Below are 11,233 nucleotides of genomic sequence, written 5' to 3'. Positions count from 1 at the left end.
TTATTAGAGTTCCATGTTTTGTGTGGGTTTAGTTCCATGTGTCATTTTCTGTCTGTCTCTCAGTGTCGAGTCTGCGTCTTTGTGTAGTGTTCTTGTTTCCTGTTTTATTGTGAAGGTCTGCATCTCATGTGAGTGTGTGAGTGTTCAGTTTTACCTCTGTCTCGTCTCGTTGATTACTCCCAGCTGTGTTCCCCACTTGTGTGTAATCTCCCTGTGTTTCTCTGTGTGTATTTAAGTCGCGTCTTCTGTCATTGTAGTTGCTGGTCCGTCTGTGTATTCACCATGTTTCATCCGTGTGTTCCCTGCTGTCTACCATCATCTGCCTCTGCTCGCCCTCCTTCATGTTCGTGTTCTGGTTTCTGCGCTGTAGTTCAGTTGTTTTTTCAGTATAGTTTAGTTTGTCTTTGTTTGCCACTTTCCCTTTGCCGTTTATTCAATAAACCACCTTCACACCTTCACGACTGCCTGCGTTTGGACCCTCCTTCATTTCTTCCACACGGCTCTTCTCACTCGCCGTGACACTTTTAAAATTCCACAGATGGTTTGAATACATATATGAACACTGAGCTGCTGAATTTTGAAGTTGAACGAGTCATAAACACGGGATTTCCAAACAAGCATCTTAACAAAAGAAACTGCAGGCTGAGGAATGTAAATATGATGGCACTGGGAACACTGGGAAGAGAAAACAAGGAAACACTAGGGAGTCATGTAGGACAGAGTTATGGCTGCGAAACAACGAATGGTTTAAGAAGAATAAGGATGTTTTGTGACAGCTGAGTCAGTCTTAAGCTTAAACTCTCAGAAATATAAGTGAATGTCAAGAAACCCACCAGTGTCCTGCTGTGAAATGCTCTGTATGGATGTATGGACTGATCAGTGTTTACACTTGTTATTTTTAAAGGTTCACCAACTTTAATAATAATAATAATAATAATGTAAATCTCAGTGTGGATGTGACCTGTGTTCGCAGAGAGGAATGTTTACGATTATACATTGAAGGCATCATCAATAAAGCGCTCCTCACAGCCACAAAGCGTGCGCAGTCCTGCAAGGAATCAGTCATTTAGTAAATTAGTGATAAAGTCAAACAGAAAGAGAACTGAGGCAATTGACTGAGCATGCGCTGCAGCCAGGGGCGCGGGAACATTTCACTATTAGAAGGGGAAGAAGTTACAGGAGAAAAATCATGAAGCCGAAGATGAAAAGAGGATGACTTCGTCTTGTTGTCGATTCTGAGGTGTGAAACGCTCAGATGGGCTCAGTGACTTCAGGAAAACATCCAGAGAACATCCTGTGGATTTAATAAGGACAACCTCAAAGAGAAAACTAACGGGAAAGGTGCAGAGACCATAGCAGTCACCAGGGGGCGCCCTTCACTGTAACTTCAACTGCATCAATCCGTCCTGCTCTTTTCTGTTTTAAATCAAATCCAGAGGCAGATCTAGAAAGTTTTACATGGGGGCGGGGTCAAAGGAGGGGCAAGAGGTCTAGGCAGGTGGCTCATACCTCTGCAGGGAAGTATGTGAAAATGCCCTATATGTAAATGGAGTCAACAAAATATCCACAAAAACCTTTAAAACTATTTATTGTTTCATCATCTCTTCTAAGAAAACAAAGTCAGGGTGATTTTTTACAAGCAAGTAGAAAAACTTTGCTCATATCCTGCAAAACTCACTGGCAAGACATTAACAATCATGTGCAGGTCAAAGGTCTATGAAGGTGGCCCTGTCCTGCCCTGTGCTCGCATCTTATATATCAATGCAGAATAATCAGAAAATCCTCACTATAGAGGACAGAGATCAGCTATAAATAAGTTAGAAAATATCTGTAAATAATTAAGACACATTAAAAATAAACTGCTGAAGGTAGAATCCATCCATGCATCCATCCTCTTTTGCTTAACCAATTCAGGGTCGCGGGTGAGGATGAGTCAGTAAGTGGACAACTCAGACCTAGGTAGAGTGACCAGGTATCCCTCCTTATTATTTACTGCACAGCGATTTTATCCCCCTCTAGACGCTCTAGTTTCCAAACATCATCACTGCAAGACAGATCTGTCACTAAAGTCTGGATCTGATTGAGATCATCACGGGCCTCCTGCAGTTTAACATGTCACTGTCTTTTGCTGCATGTACGCAGCAATTCTCCACAGTGGAAATCTACAAATCACAAGCTGCTCAGATGTTTGTGGAACATGAAAAACTGTCAAAAATATCTGTGTAGGTTGTGAAAATGAAATGCAGCTACGATGCAGACAAGAAAACTTTTACTGGCTGGTGGAACATGAATGTAAGAAATGCTTTTCTCACAGCTGATCGATGCATCCCCACTGAAAGCCAAATGAGACTTGAACCAGACTGAGAGGCTCCTTTCATTACCAAGAAGCTCATTCAAATAAAATATGTGCTTCAAATGCCAAACTCCTGTGTCACACACACTCTTTGTTTTTTACATTTAGTTTTCTGGGATCTCGTCACAATACGCACAGCCGATGTAACCTACCAACTGTGGTGACCTGGTGACCTCTCCCTCTGTCGCCACCTTCAGGACAAACTCAGACTTCATGTCCTGGAGGAGCTCTGAGTGTGGCAGTCCACTCTCTGAGTGTTTTCTGGCTGCTGAGAGAACAAGATGTCAACATCTGCTGCAGGTGTTCACTCCCCAGCCGTTTACTGTGTGTGTGTGTGTGTGTGTGTGTGCGTGTGTGTGTGTGTGTGTGTGTGTGTGTGTGTGTGTAACCAGCACTAACGGCTAACGGATGCCTCTGTGAACATCTATAAAAAAAGTGTGGGTTTGCTGTGGTTTCTGATGTTTCATGACGTTCATCCGTACTGTTATTGCCTGGACCCCTCACACACACACAAACAGACACACACACATTCAAGGTGGTGGAGGGAGGTAAGGTATCTTTGGCCGGCCTCAGACCACCAACCGCCCTCTCTTTATCTCCTTTTTCCTCTCTTAGCCTTTTTTTCTGGCTCCGGAAAACCAGAAGCCTCCTGCGTTGCACAATTTCGGCCCTCAGCAAGCAGCCAGCAGGAGGCTCTGAGTGGGTGGGGGCCAGGGTGGGAGTATGGTGTATTATTGTCTGATAATAGCATATGATGCTCTGTGACAGGCTGAGGCCTCTGTCAGCACTGCTGACATCTCACTGTGGAGTTTGGGTGACAAGTCCCATTAAACCTGCGGGACTTTCGGGGCCTCCGTGACCTTCAGTGACCCCTAAAGTATTCGTAACTTTGTGTTTATTTAAACGTAACTTTACATGGAAAGACTGAGATTTTTTCCATCAGTTTACATTCAATAATCAGCGAGTCAAAGCGTGTTTCTAGCAGATTTGATGAAAAATCAAAAAATGAAATCTCTCGTTGATGAAGGTGATCAGACACTTTGCTTTGGCTGCTTCCTGTTGGCTTTGATGATCCAGCACATGAAGACACACGGAGCAGAAACAACACGCTTCAGAGTGAATCAAAAGCAGACGACCGTAAAAAATAAAATAAAATAAAATGCAAAGTAAAAACAAAGTCAGCAGTGTTCACACTAAACAGGCTCTCTGTTTGTTCCTGCTGCAGGCGGCGAGCTTTACTGTGTCTAATGTCTTGGTGTATTAGTGATTTAACATGTTTGTGGTTGTTGTGCGTTGGTTTTACTGTTTTTATATTGTTCTTTGTGGATGGTTGTTTCAGAGTCTGTCTGTTTCCAATAAGGGGCAATAAAATAACTGACCTGGACAGTGACATCAGCACCCAGAGGTCACTCACGGTCATGTTAGAGTTTCTTATGTGATTTAAAAAAGCTCAGGCAGTTAAAAAAGAAGAATGAGTGATTCATTTGGAGATTGAGCTTTTTGCTATTTCAACAAACTGGATTATATTTTTATTACTGATTGATATTATGCACTGATTAATCTGACAAGTATTTTCTGTTTAAGTTCTAACTATGCCATCCACTACATTGCTGTGACGGCTTGAACAAACTGAATAATACTTCAGATTACATTTATTCCATTCATTAATATACAGAAAACATACAAACATAGTACTTTTTAGTTCTGCTTTGTGGATATTATAAATGGAATCCAGATTGAAGGCGAAACAACAATTCTTAAGCGAGCAAAGATGCAGTGGGACTACCAGATACAAACAGGCAAAATGAAGAAGAAGAAGAAAGAAGAAAGTGTACTTTATTGATCCCCTCTCTGCATTTAACCCATTCACTCTGTGAAGCAGGGGCAGCCATTGGGCGCCCGGGGAGCAGTGGGACGGTACCTTGCACACAGGAGATATATATATATATATATATATATATATATATATATATATATATATATATATATATATATATATATATATATATATATATATATACAGTTGTTTTTGTTTTTTGTTTTTTTCAGAATAGCACTTAAATTTTCAAATTATACCAGCCAAAAGCAAGACAGTGGGTGGAAGCTCTATTTATTATTATGTCTGCGATCGTGGCTCAAGAGTTGGGAGTTCACCTTGTAATTGGAAGGTTGCCGGTTCGAGCCCCGGCTCCAACAGTCTCGGTCGTTGTGTTCTTGGGCAAGACACTTCACCCGTTGCCTACTGGTGGTGGTCAGAGGGCCCGGTGGCGCCAGTGCCCGGCAGCCTCGCCTCTGTCAGTGCGCCCCAGGGTGGCTGTGGCTACAATGTAGCTGCCATCACCAGTGTGTGAATGTGTGGATGACTGGATGTGTAAAGCGCTTTGGGGTCCTTAGGGACTGAGTAAAGCGCTATATAAATACAGGCCATTTACCATTCATTTGTCAAGAAATGTAGAGGGAACATTATTATTTTTTATTATTACATTATAGCTGAAAGTCTGCACTTCAAGCACATATTGACTGCTTAATGTAAAATCCCAAAACTCAGAGTTTCCCGACGTAAGGATGAATCAGATATTAATAATTAATCAATAATTGATCAGACTTTATGTTGAACTGAGTTTTTTCAAACCTGTTTTCTGGAACGGGTCCTGGATTTAAAGTCATTTCTAAAACGTTGAGTTTTACGTGTGTGAGGCAGCTGAAACTAAACCCAGGCTGTTAATGTTTATGCATTGGATCACATGCGTGATGAGTTCGTCCTGGTAGCTGTCGATAAATGCTGCTGTCAGAAGGAGAGGGGAGTGGAGGAGTGGGGACCCAAATGTAGGAGGCAAAATAAGATGTGTTAAATAACAAAAAGTGAGTCATTTATTGGGCTGGAGACAAGGTCCACAGTAAATACAGCCAACAAACATCTAAAAACACAGGTGATCACAGAGGACGGCACACAGGAAGCAAAAACAGCAGACACGTCTGAAAAGGTTGTGCGAGCAGCTTCTGTCTGCAGAGGTTCATGGATTTATTTATTCACTCGATTGTTCTGATAATGAAGAAGAAGGTTCAAAACAGAGAGAGATCAGAGGTAATGAGATCCTGAGAATCTAAACATTCACGTTTCTTGCATTACAGTTGATCTCTGACTGAATTCTGACAATAAAACCTAAACTGCTGCAGATTGTTTTACCTGCAGCATCAGGTCACCTAAAACCCGACAACGCTGCTGTCAGCTGCTGTGACATCACTGGGCTGGACCCCCTTAGGCAGCTTGGTCTCTGATTGGTCAGTTTTCCTCTTCTTCTTAGTGACCACTTTCCGTTTTCTGGTTTGGATTCCATCTTTCTTCAAGGCCAGCGGGCGATTCACCTGCAAACATTTAACAAAGACTCAGGCTCAAAGTACAAGGAACACCTTCTTTGCTGTTTTACTCTTACTAGAGGAAGTAAAGCATGTGGCCAGAGCAGTATTTTAGTTTGTAGTACCCGGTGTAGTCTGTAGTAGAGGCCGCAGGCGTTGCAGACGGCTTCTCCTGCAGAGTTTCTCCTCCACAGCGTCGTGTGCTCAGTCAGACAGTTGACACACTGAGTTCCTTTCCTCTGAATCCTGCTCTGGAATAACACATCATACTGTTTTGAATTATATTTTGAGGTAATTTAACACAATTTTCTTTTTCAAACAAGATGTTTCCCACAGGAAATCTGAATTTTTCAGTAATAAATAAGAGGAAGAAAACTGGCAGGACTTTCAGTGCATGTCCATCATCCAGCAGATGGTGTTAAATCTGTTCCTGTTGTTCAATTATTTTCTTAAGTAAAAGCCTCAAAAGCAGAAGTTTTACCATCAGAATATAAATGAAGTACCTAAAGTAAAAGTACTCAGTCTGCTGAATCACATTCATCATATTAGAGGATCAGAATTACTGATCGGTTATTGTGTCACTTTATTGTTTCAGCTGGAGGTGTTTTCCATTACTTATATGGGCAGGGTTAAATATAATAATACTTAATAAGAAGAAGAAGTAGCTAAAAATTTTAAATAATGGTATGGAGTACAAAGTACAGTTTTATTTATACAGCGCCAAATCACAACAACAGTTGCCTGAAGGTGCTTTATGTTGTAAGGTAGACCCTACAGAGAGAACCCAGCAGTCACATGACCCCCTATGAGCAGCACTTTGGCGACAGTGGGAAGGAAAAACTCCCTTTTAACAGGAAGAAACCTCCAGAAGACCCAGGCTCAGGGAGGGGCGGGGCCATCTGCTGCGACCGGTTGGGGTGAGAGAAGGAAGACAGGATAAAAGAACAGTATAACTGCATCTAAGTAAAAAGTAAATAAAGTAAAAGTACATTAAAATTGTGCTTCAGTAAATGTACTGAGATATCACTGGTCTTGTCAGCAGAAATAAAAAGGTTTACAGCCTGATCACAGCTGTTTTAATGACCTGCTCACGTTTGAGTTTGTTAGTTTCATGACTGCTTTGACTGACCCAGCACAGGCGGGCGTCCGCTGGGCTTCACCTCCACTCATCTGAGTCTCTACAATGGACCTCTAGACCTTGTTTTTGTACGAACAGACCATCGGAGCAGTCTGTGCTGCAGTGTGACTGAAATTTTGTGTTTTTGTTTCTGAATCTGCGAGCACACAGGGGTCCACATGGGTCCAACTGACAAAACTGATGTCATCAAATGGTGAGCATGAAGCTCCGTGCAGACGTCCAACTTTTTAATGACTGCTTGGAGTCTTTCACGCAAACATAAAGTGCACCCACATGCCCTTTGAGCCGACTTCAAGCAGACTTCAAATAAGTATAACAGAAATAACTCATCCATCATCTATGCAGTCGTTCTGGTTTGAAACCGAATGTAACCCCTAGTTATGTGCACAAATTAGTTAACTAGCATTTAACTAATGATCTCTGTGTCTGTGCACTGCACCTGTACAGCTTAAGGATGCTGCTTGCTAATGAAGCAGCACCAGCTGCTGAATAAGCGAGCATCTGAAACGTGTTCCCTTCTAACTCGAACCAACCAAATAAAAACAGTAAAAAACAAAAATGCAAAGGTCCCGACGGCACAAACGAAGCATCTTTGCGTCCACGTCCATCTTTTATAAACAGTCTATGATTTTAACCCCAACCACAATCTTTTCCTCAACCTCAGCAAACACCAAAAGCAGAAGTAAACAAGGAGTGAAAACAAAAGTCTGCTGTGAGTGAAACCGAACACAAACCGAGCTCTCCAACGGCGCACTACACCTGCCTCCTTACACTGTTACCACCATCGCTTACACATTTACAACAGCACTCCAAATAATGGTTATCAATTAGTTTCCAAAGCAATAATTAGCTCTTAATATTTATATTTTTATTCCTCGTGAACAGTAAAAAAAAAAAACTATTACCCAAAATTAACTTGAAGTTTGATCATAAAGTGTTAGATGGTGTTGTTCGTATTGTTCGTCGCTGGGTATCATAAATAGTTAAGAATTAGTCTGTCGATCAGAGGAGCCACTGAGGCAGGCAGCTGTTCAGGGCCCACGCCAGTAACTTCAAACCACAATGACCTGATCTCCCTAAGAATGCCTGAGCTGGAGTTTTGATCAAACCTGATAACTGATGCGATCAATGAAAATGAAGAGGAGAAGAAGAAAAAAAGAGGAAGATGAGAAAACTTTGGCTTTAAACAGTGGTTAGCTTGGCCTGCAGAGCAGCCTGGTGTGTTTATCTCTGCAGGCTGTCACATGACTGAGTCGACGGTGTATGGAGGGAGTCAGAGTCAGGACACCACCGCCACACTGTAGACCGAAGGAACTAGTAAATATGGCATAAATATCTTAAAACCAGCCAGCTTGGTTCTGGTATCATTACTGAAATAAACCTGGTCTCTTCCATTTCTACAGTTGCTGGTTTACTCTCTGTTTTGTTGGGCACCAGTAACAGAGTGGAAGCTGCCATCTTGAACATTTTTGACAGCTGTGTCTGCCGGGGCTAACTGCCAAAGCTGTGAATGCTAAGTTATGAAACTGAAATGCTAAGGTACTCTGATTACTCTGATGTACTGGTGTAAATTATTGTGCTGTGTGTACTTTATTGTCCATTCATCCATTCTCTTCTGCTCATCCTCATCAGGGTCACCCATCCCAGCTACCATCCTAGCTCACACTTGCATTCACACCTGTGGGTAATTTAGAATTCTAATTCTATAATGTGAAATAATTTACTACATCCCTTCATTAAGTTTTCTCAGAATGATTAAGTTTCTGGCACCAGCAGGAAAGAGAAGAGTTCGGTCCAACCTTTAAATGTTAACTACAGGTTCAGGATTCCACTTTTAACTGATTATACTGTAAGTACAACGTGCTCTGAAGAGTCCCCATGACAGGACGTCATGTTCCCGTTTGTCATGTCAGTTCAGTCATCAGAAACAAAAAAAAGATCTTTGAAAGTGATATACTTTCTTACTTATATTACTATTTATAATGTGAATTTCAGCCAAAGGCCCCAACAGACACCAGAATCATCAATGACTGCAACTTTGCAAGCAATTTTTATTATATAAAAGATAAATTAATATAGATACAGATGCCTGTGAGGGACTTAATTAAAATTAAAACAATAATGTAAACTCTTGATATATCCATATAAAATGTTATATATAAAAGTCCTACCTGCTGTACAGTGTAGAATTTTAATTTTCTGATGCTCATTTTAAATTGGTGCAATATTATCAATAAAACACGATTTTCTCATTAAAACGTTAATACAATTTTTCAAATACGTGTGTGTCGTCTTACAGCTCGTCTCTTCGGTCTCAGCAGCGGTGTGTTGTTGGCTTCCTGTCCGAGGCTGCAGGTGTTACACAGGAGTCGACCTGCAGCGTCTCGCCTCCACAGGGGGGCGCTCTGCGTCCCACAGCTCACGCACTCGCGCTGCTCTGAGCAAACGATGACAAATTACACATCAGCACAAAAGACACACACGCTGATCTACTAGCACAGGCAGGTAATTACTCACCTGGTCCACATCCCTGCCCCCAAGACAGACTGTCAGGTAGCATCCAGTCACCTGCAGAGGGGGAGGAGGGTGTGTACAGGTTGCCATGGTAACTGTTACATCCAGGTGTTGAGGAGAGGAGGTGGGTGGGGTGTGGAATCAGAGCGTGATTACTATACAAAGATGAAGAAGATGCAGGTGGGATGTAAGCAGGGTTCGGTGACTGACAGCTGGAATCATTCAGCCAGAGGCAGGGGCTGAGGAGGAGCGAGGGAGGGGCCTCTTGGGATGTGCGTGGTGATTGGAGGAAAGTGTCTGAAAGGACAGGCCCCACCTGAAAAGAGATCGTAGTAAAAATGTAAGAGAAACCTGCATCTGACATCTAACAGATCAGCTCATATCAAAACTACCGCAGGCTCCCTGACCCCTGAGGAGCCCGGCGGTGGGGTCAGTGACGTAACAGAAAAGGCGTAACAAGAATAAATAAATATATCATATATACATCAATATAAATCAGCTATATATCAGATGAGGAAACTTTGTTATGTTTGATGAAGGTCAGGCGCTCTGGACGCGTCACAAAAGAAGAAACAAATAATTTCCTATAATTACTTTTAACGAGGCCTCAGAAGGCCTCGTTCTTTGAGGAATATCAGGAATTTCTGTAAGACCAGGGCCCCATTCATCGAACCGAGCCGTTAGTCCCCGGGTACCGTCTCTGATACACACGTTTTTTGGGAGTTTTTGAGACGTCTACATCATCAGTGTGATTTTTTTCCCCTGGAAAGCCTAAATAAATCGCACAATACTTTTTTAAACATTTTTTTAAATGCCAGACGTTGCAAATACGATACAAATGTAAAGTCATATGCGGAAATTCAAATTTCAAGAATTTTTCAAACTAATTTGTCAGATGTTTCGATAAACTCTCCATTTTCAAAAAAAATTCTATCTTCTTTCAAAGAGCTAAACGTGCGCATAAGAATCACCAAATAATTTATGGCGAGCCAAAGTCGCCAAATAACATTTTCAATAACATTTTCAGGACGGCACTTTTTACTTCTGTACAGGTAAAAGCACATTAAAGCAAAAACATTAACTACTTATTCAGAAGAAAAAAAACCCTCCATATGTTTATTGAACATCAGATTACATACTTCCATACTTGTACTTGATTACATTTTGACTCCATAAGCAGGAATATAATAAAAGACTCTCACCTTCGTACTGAAGCTTGTTTCAGATCTGTTGGATGTCACAGCAGAAGACCAATAAGCTAACGGCAAATAGTTTGACATCATCGCTGAATTTCTAAGAGGAGGTAAGAAACATTAAAGAGTGAGTGAGTGCTCTCTCTAACACAAAGGATCACTGCTCTATTTTCTGATGGTACTCACAGAGGCTGAAGAGCTTTGAGGGCTTTAACTTCCTCTGAATGCTGCTCTGGGGTCTGAAGGAGGGCGACCAGGAGGAAGAGGAGGTGTTTGACTCCTCCTACAAATTCTGACGTGGGTTTTTTGAAAGGGATTTTTTTTTTTTATTGAAATTTGGAGTTTCCAGTGTTTACATAGCTGTTATCATTTACTGCTGTAAACATGGTATAATATGAGATCACTGTCAGTCCACTGGAGTCCAGGTTCAGCCCACAACTGGCCTCAAAAACACATCAAAAAGTAAAGAAAAGAAAAAAATTCTTCTTCTACTTTTCCTGGTCTGCTGTTCCAGTCGTGGATGCTCTAGTTAAACATCGCCACACACAGTACTGATGTCAGTGTGTGTACAAATAATCACTAATCCACAGGTTCAGTCTGCTCTTACACTCCGTTTCAGTCAGTTTTTTTTACTCTTGGTTCTGTAAGATGTCAGTGAGTGCATTCTTTGATATGGTC

General features: G+C 41.6%; 1 protein-coding gene across 4 annotated transcripts; it reads right to left on the bottom strand.

Annotated features, from left to right (window-relative positions):
- Window positions 1–5,201: 5,201 nt before the first annotated feature.
- Window positions 5,202–11,203, bottom strand: LOC146494112 (erythroid transcription factor-like). Of its 4 annotated transcripts, none has more exons than XM_085146059.1 (7): window positions 10,742–11,203; window positions 10,565–10,655; window positions 9,366–9,678; window positions 9,146–9,285; window positions 5,836–5,961; window positions 5,541–5,719; window positions 5,202–5,396 (listed from the first exon to the last, which is right to left on the bottom strand). In XM_085146059.1, the coding sequence occupies exons 2-6, from the start codon at window positions 10,643–10,645 to the stop codon at window positions 5,558–5,560; spliced, it is 822 nt and encodes a 273-aa protein (XP_085002185.1). In that variant the 5' UTR covers window positions 10,646–10,655; window positions 10,742–11,203; the 3' UTR covers window positions 5,202–5,396; window positions 5,541–5,557. The 4 variants fall into 4 exon arrangements, with proteins under 4 accessions (XP_085002185.1, XP_085002186.1, XP_085002183.1 ...); XM_085146060.1 differs by having other exon boundaries at window positions 5,202–5,719; window positions 9,366–9,416; window positions 9,519–9,678; XM_085146057.1 differs by having other exon boundaries at window positions 5,202–5,719.
- Window positions 11,204–11,233: the final 30 nt, after the last annotated feature.

This window comes from Neolamprologus multifasciatus, chromosome 20 (genome assembly GCF_963576455.1).
Source record: "Neolamprologus multifasciatus chromosome 20, fNeoMul1.2, whole genome shotgun sequence".
In the NCBI taxonomy this organism is placed as follows: domain Eukaryota; kingdom Metazoa; phylum Chordata; class Actinopteri; order Cichliformes; family Cichlidae; genus Neolamprologus; species Neolamprologus multifasciatus.
This window is presented reverse-complemented; position numbering and strand designations above follow the sequence as displayed.

Coding starts and splice junctions, on each gene's coding strand:
- LOC146494112 (XM_085146058.1), bottom strand. CDS start 10,645: ATGATGTCAAACTATTTGCCGTTAGCTTATTGGTCTTCTGCTGTGACA. Junction 9,679..10,564: donor AAACAAGCTTCAGTACGAAG/GTGAGAGTCTTT, acceptor ATCTCTTTTCAG/GTGGGGCCTGTCCTTTCAGA. Junction 5,962..9,145: donor TGAGACCGAAGAGACGAGCT/GTAAGACGACAC, acceptor GTGTTATTCCAG/AGCAGGATTCAGAGGAAAGG.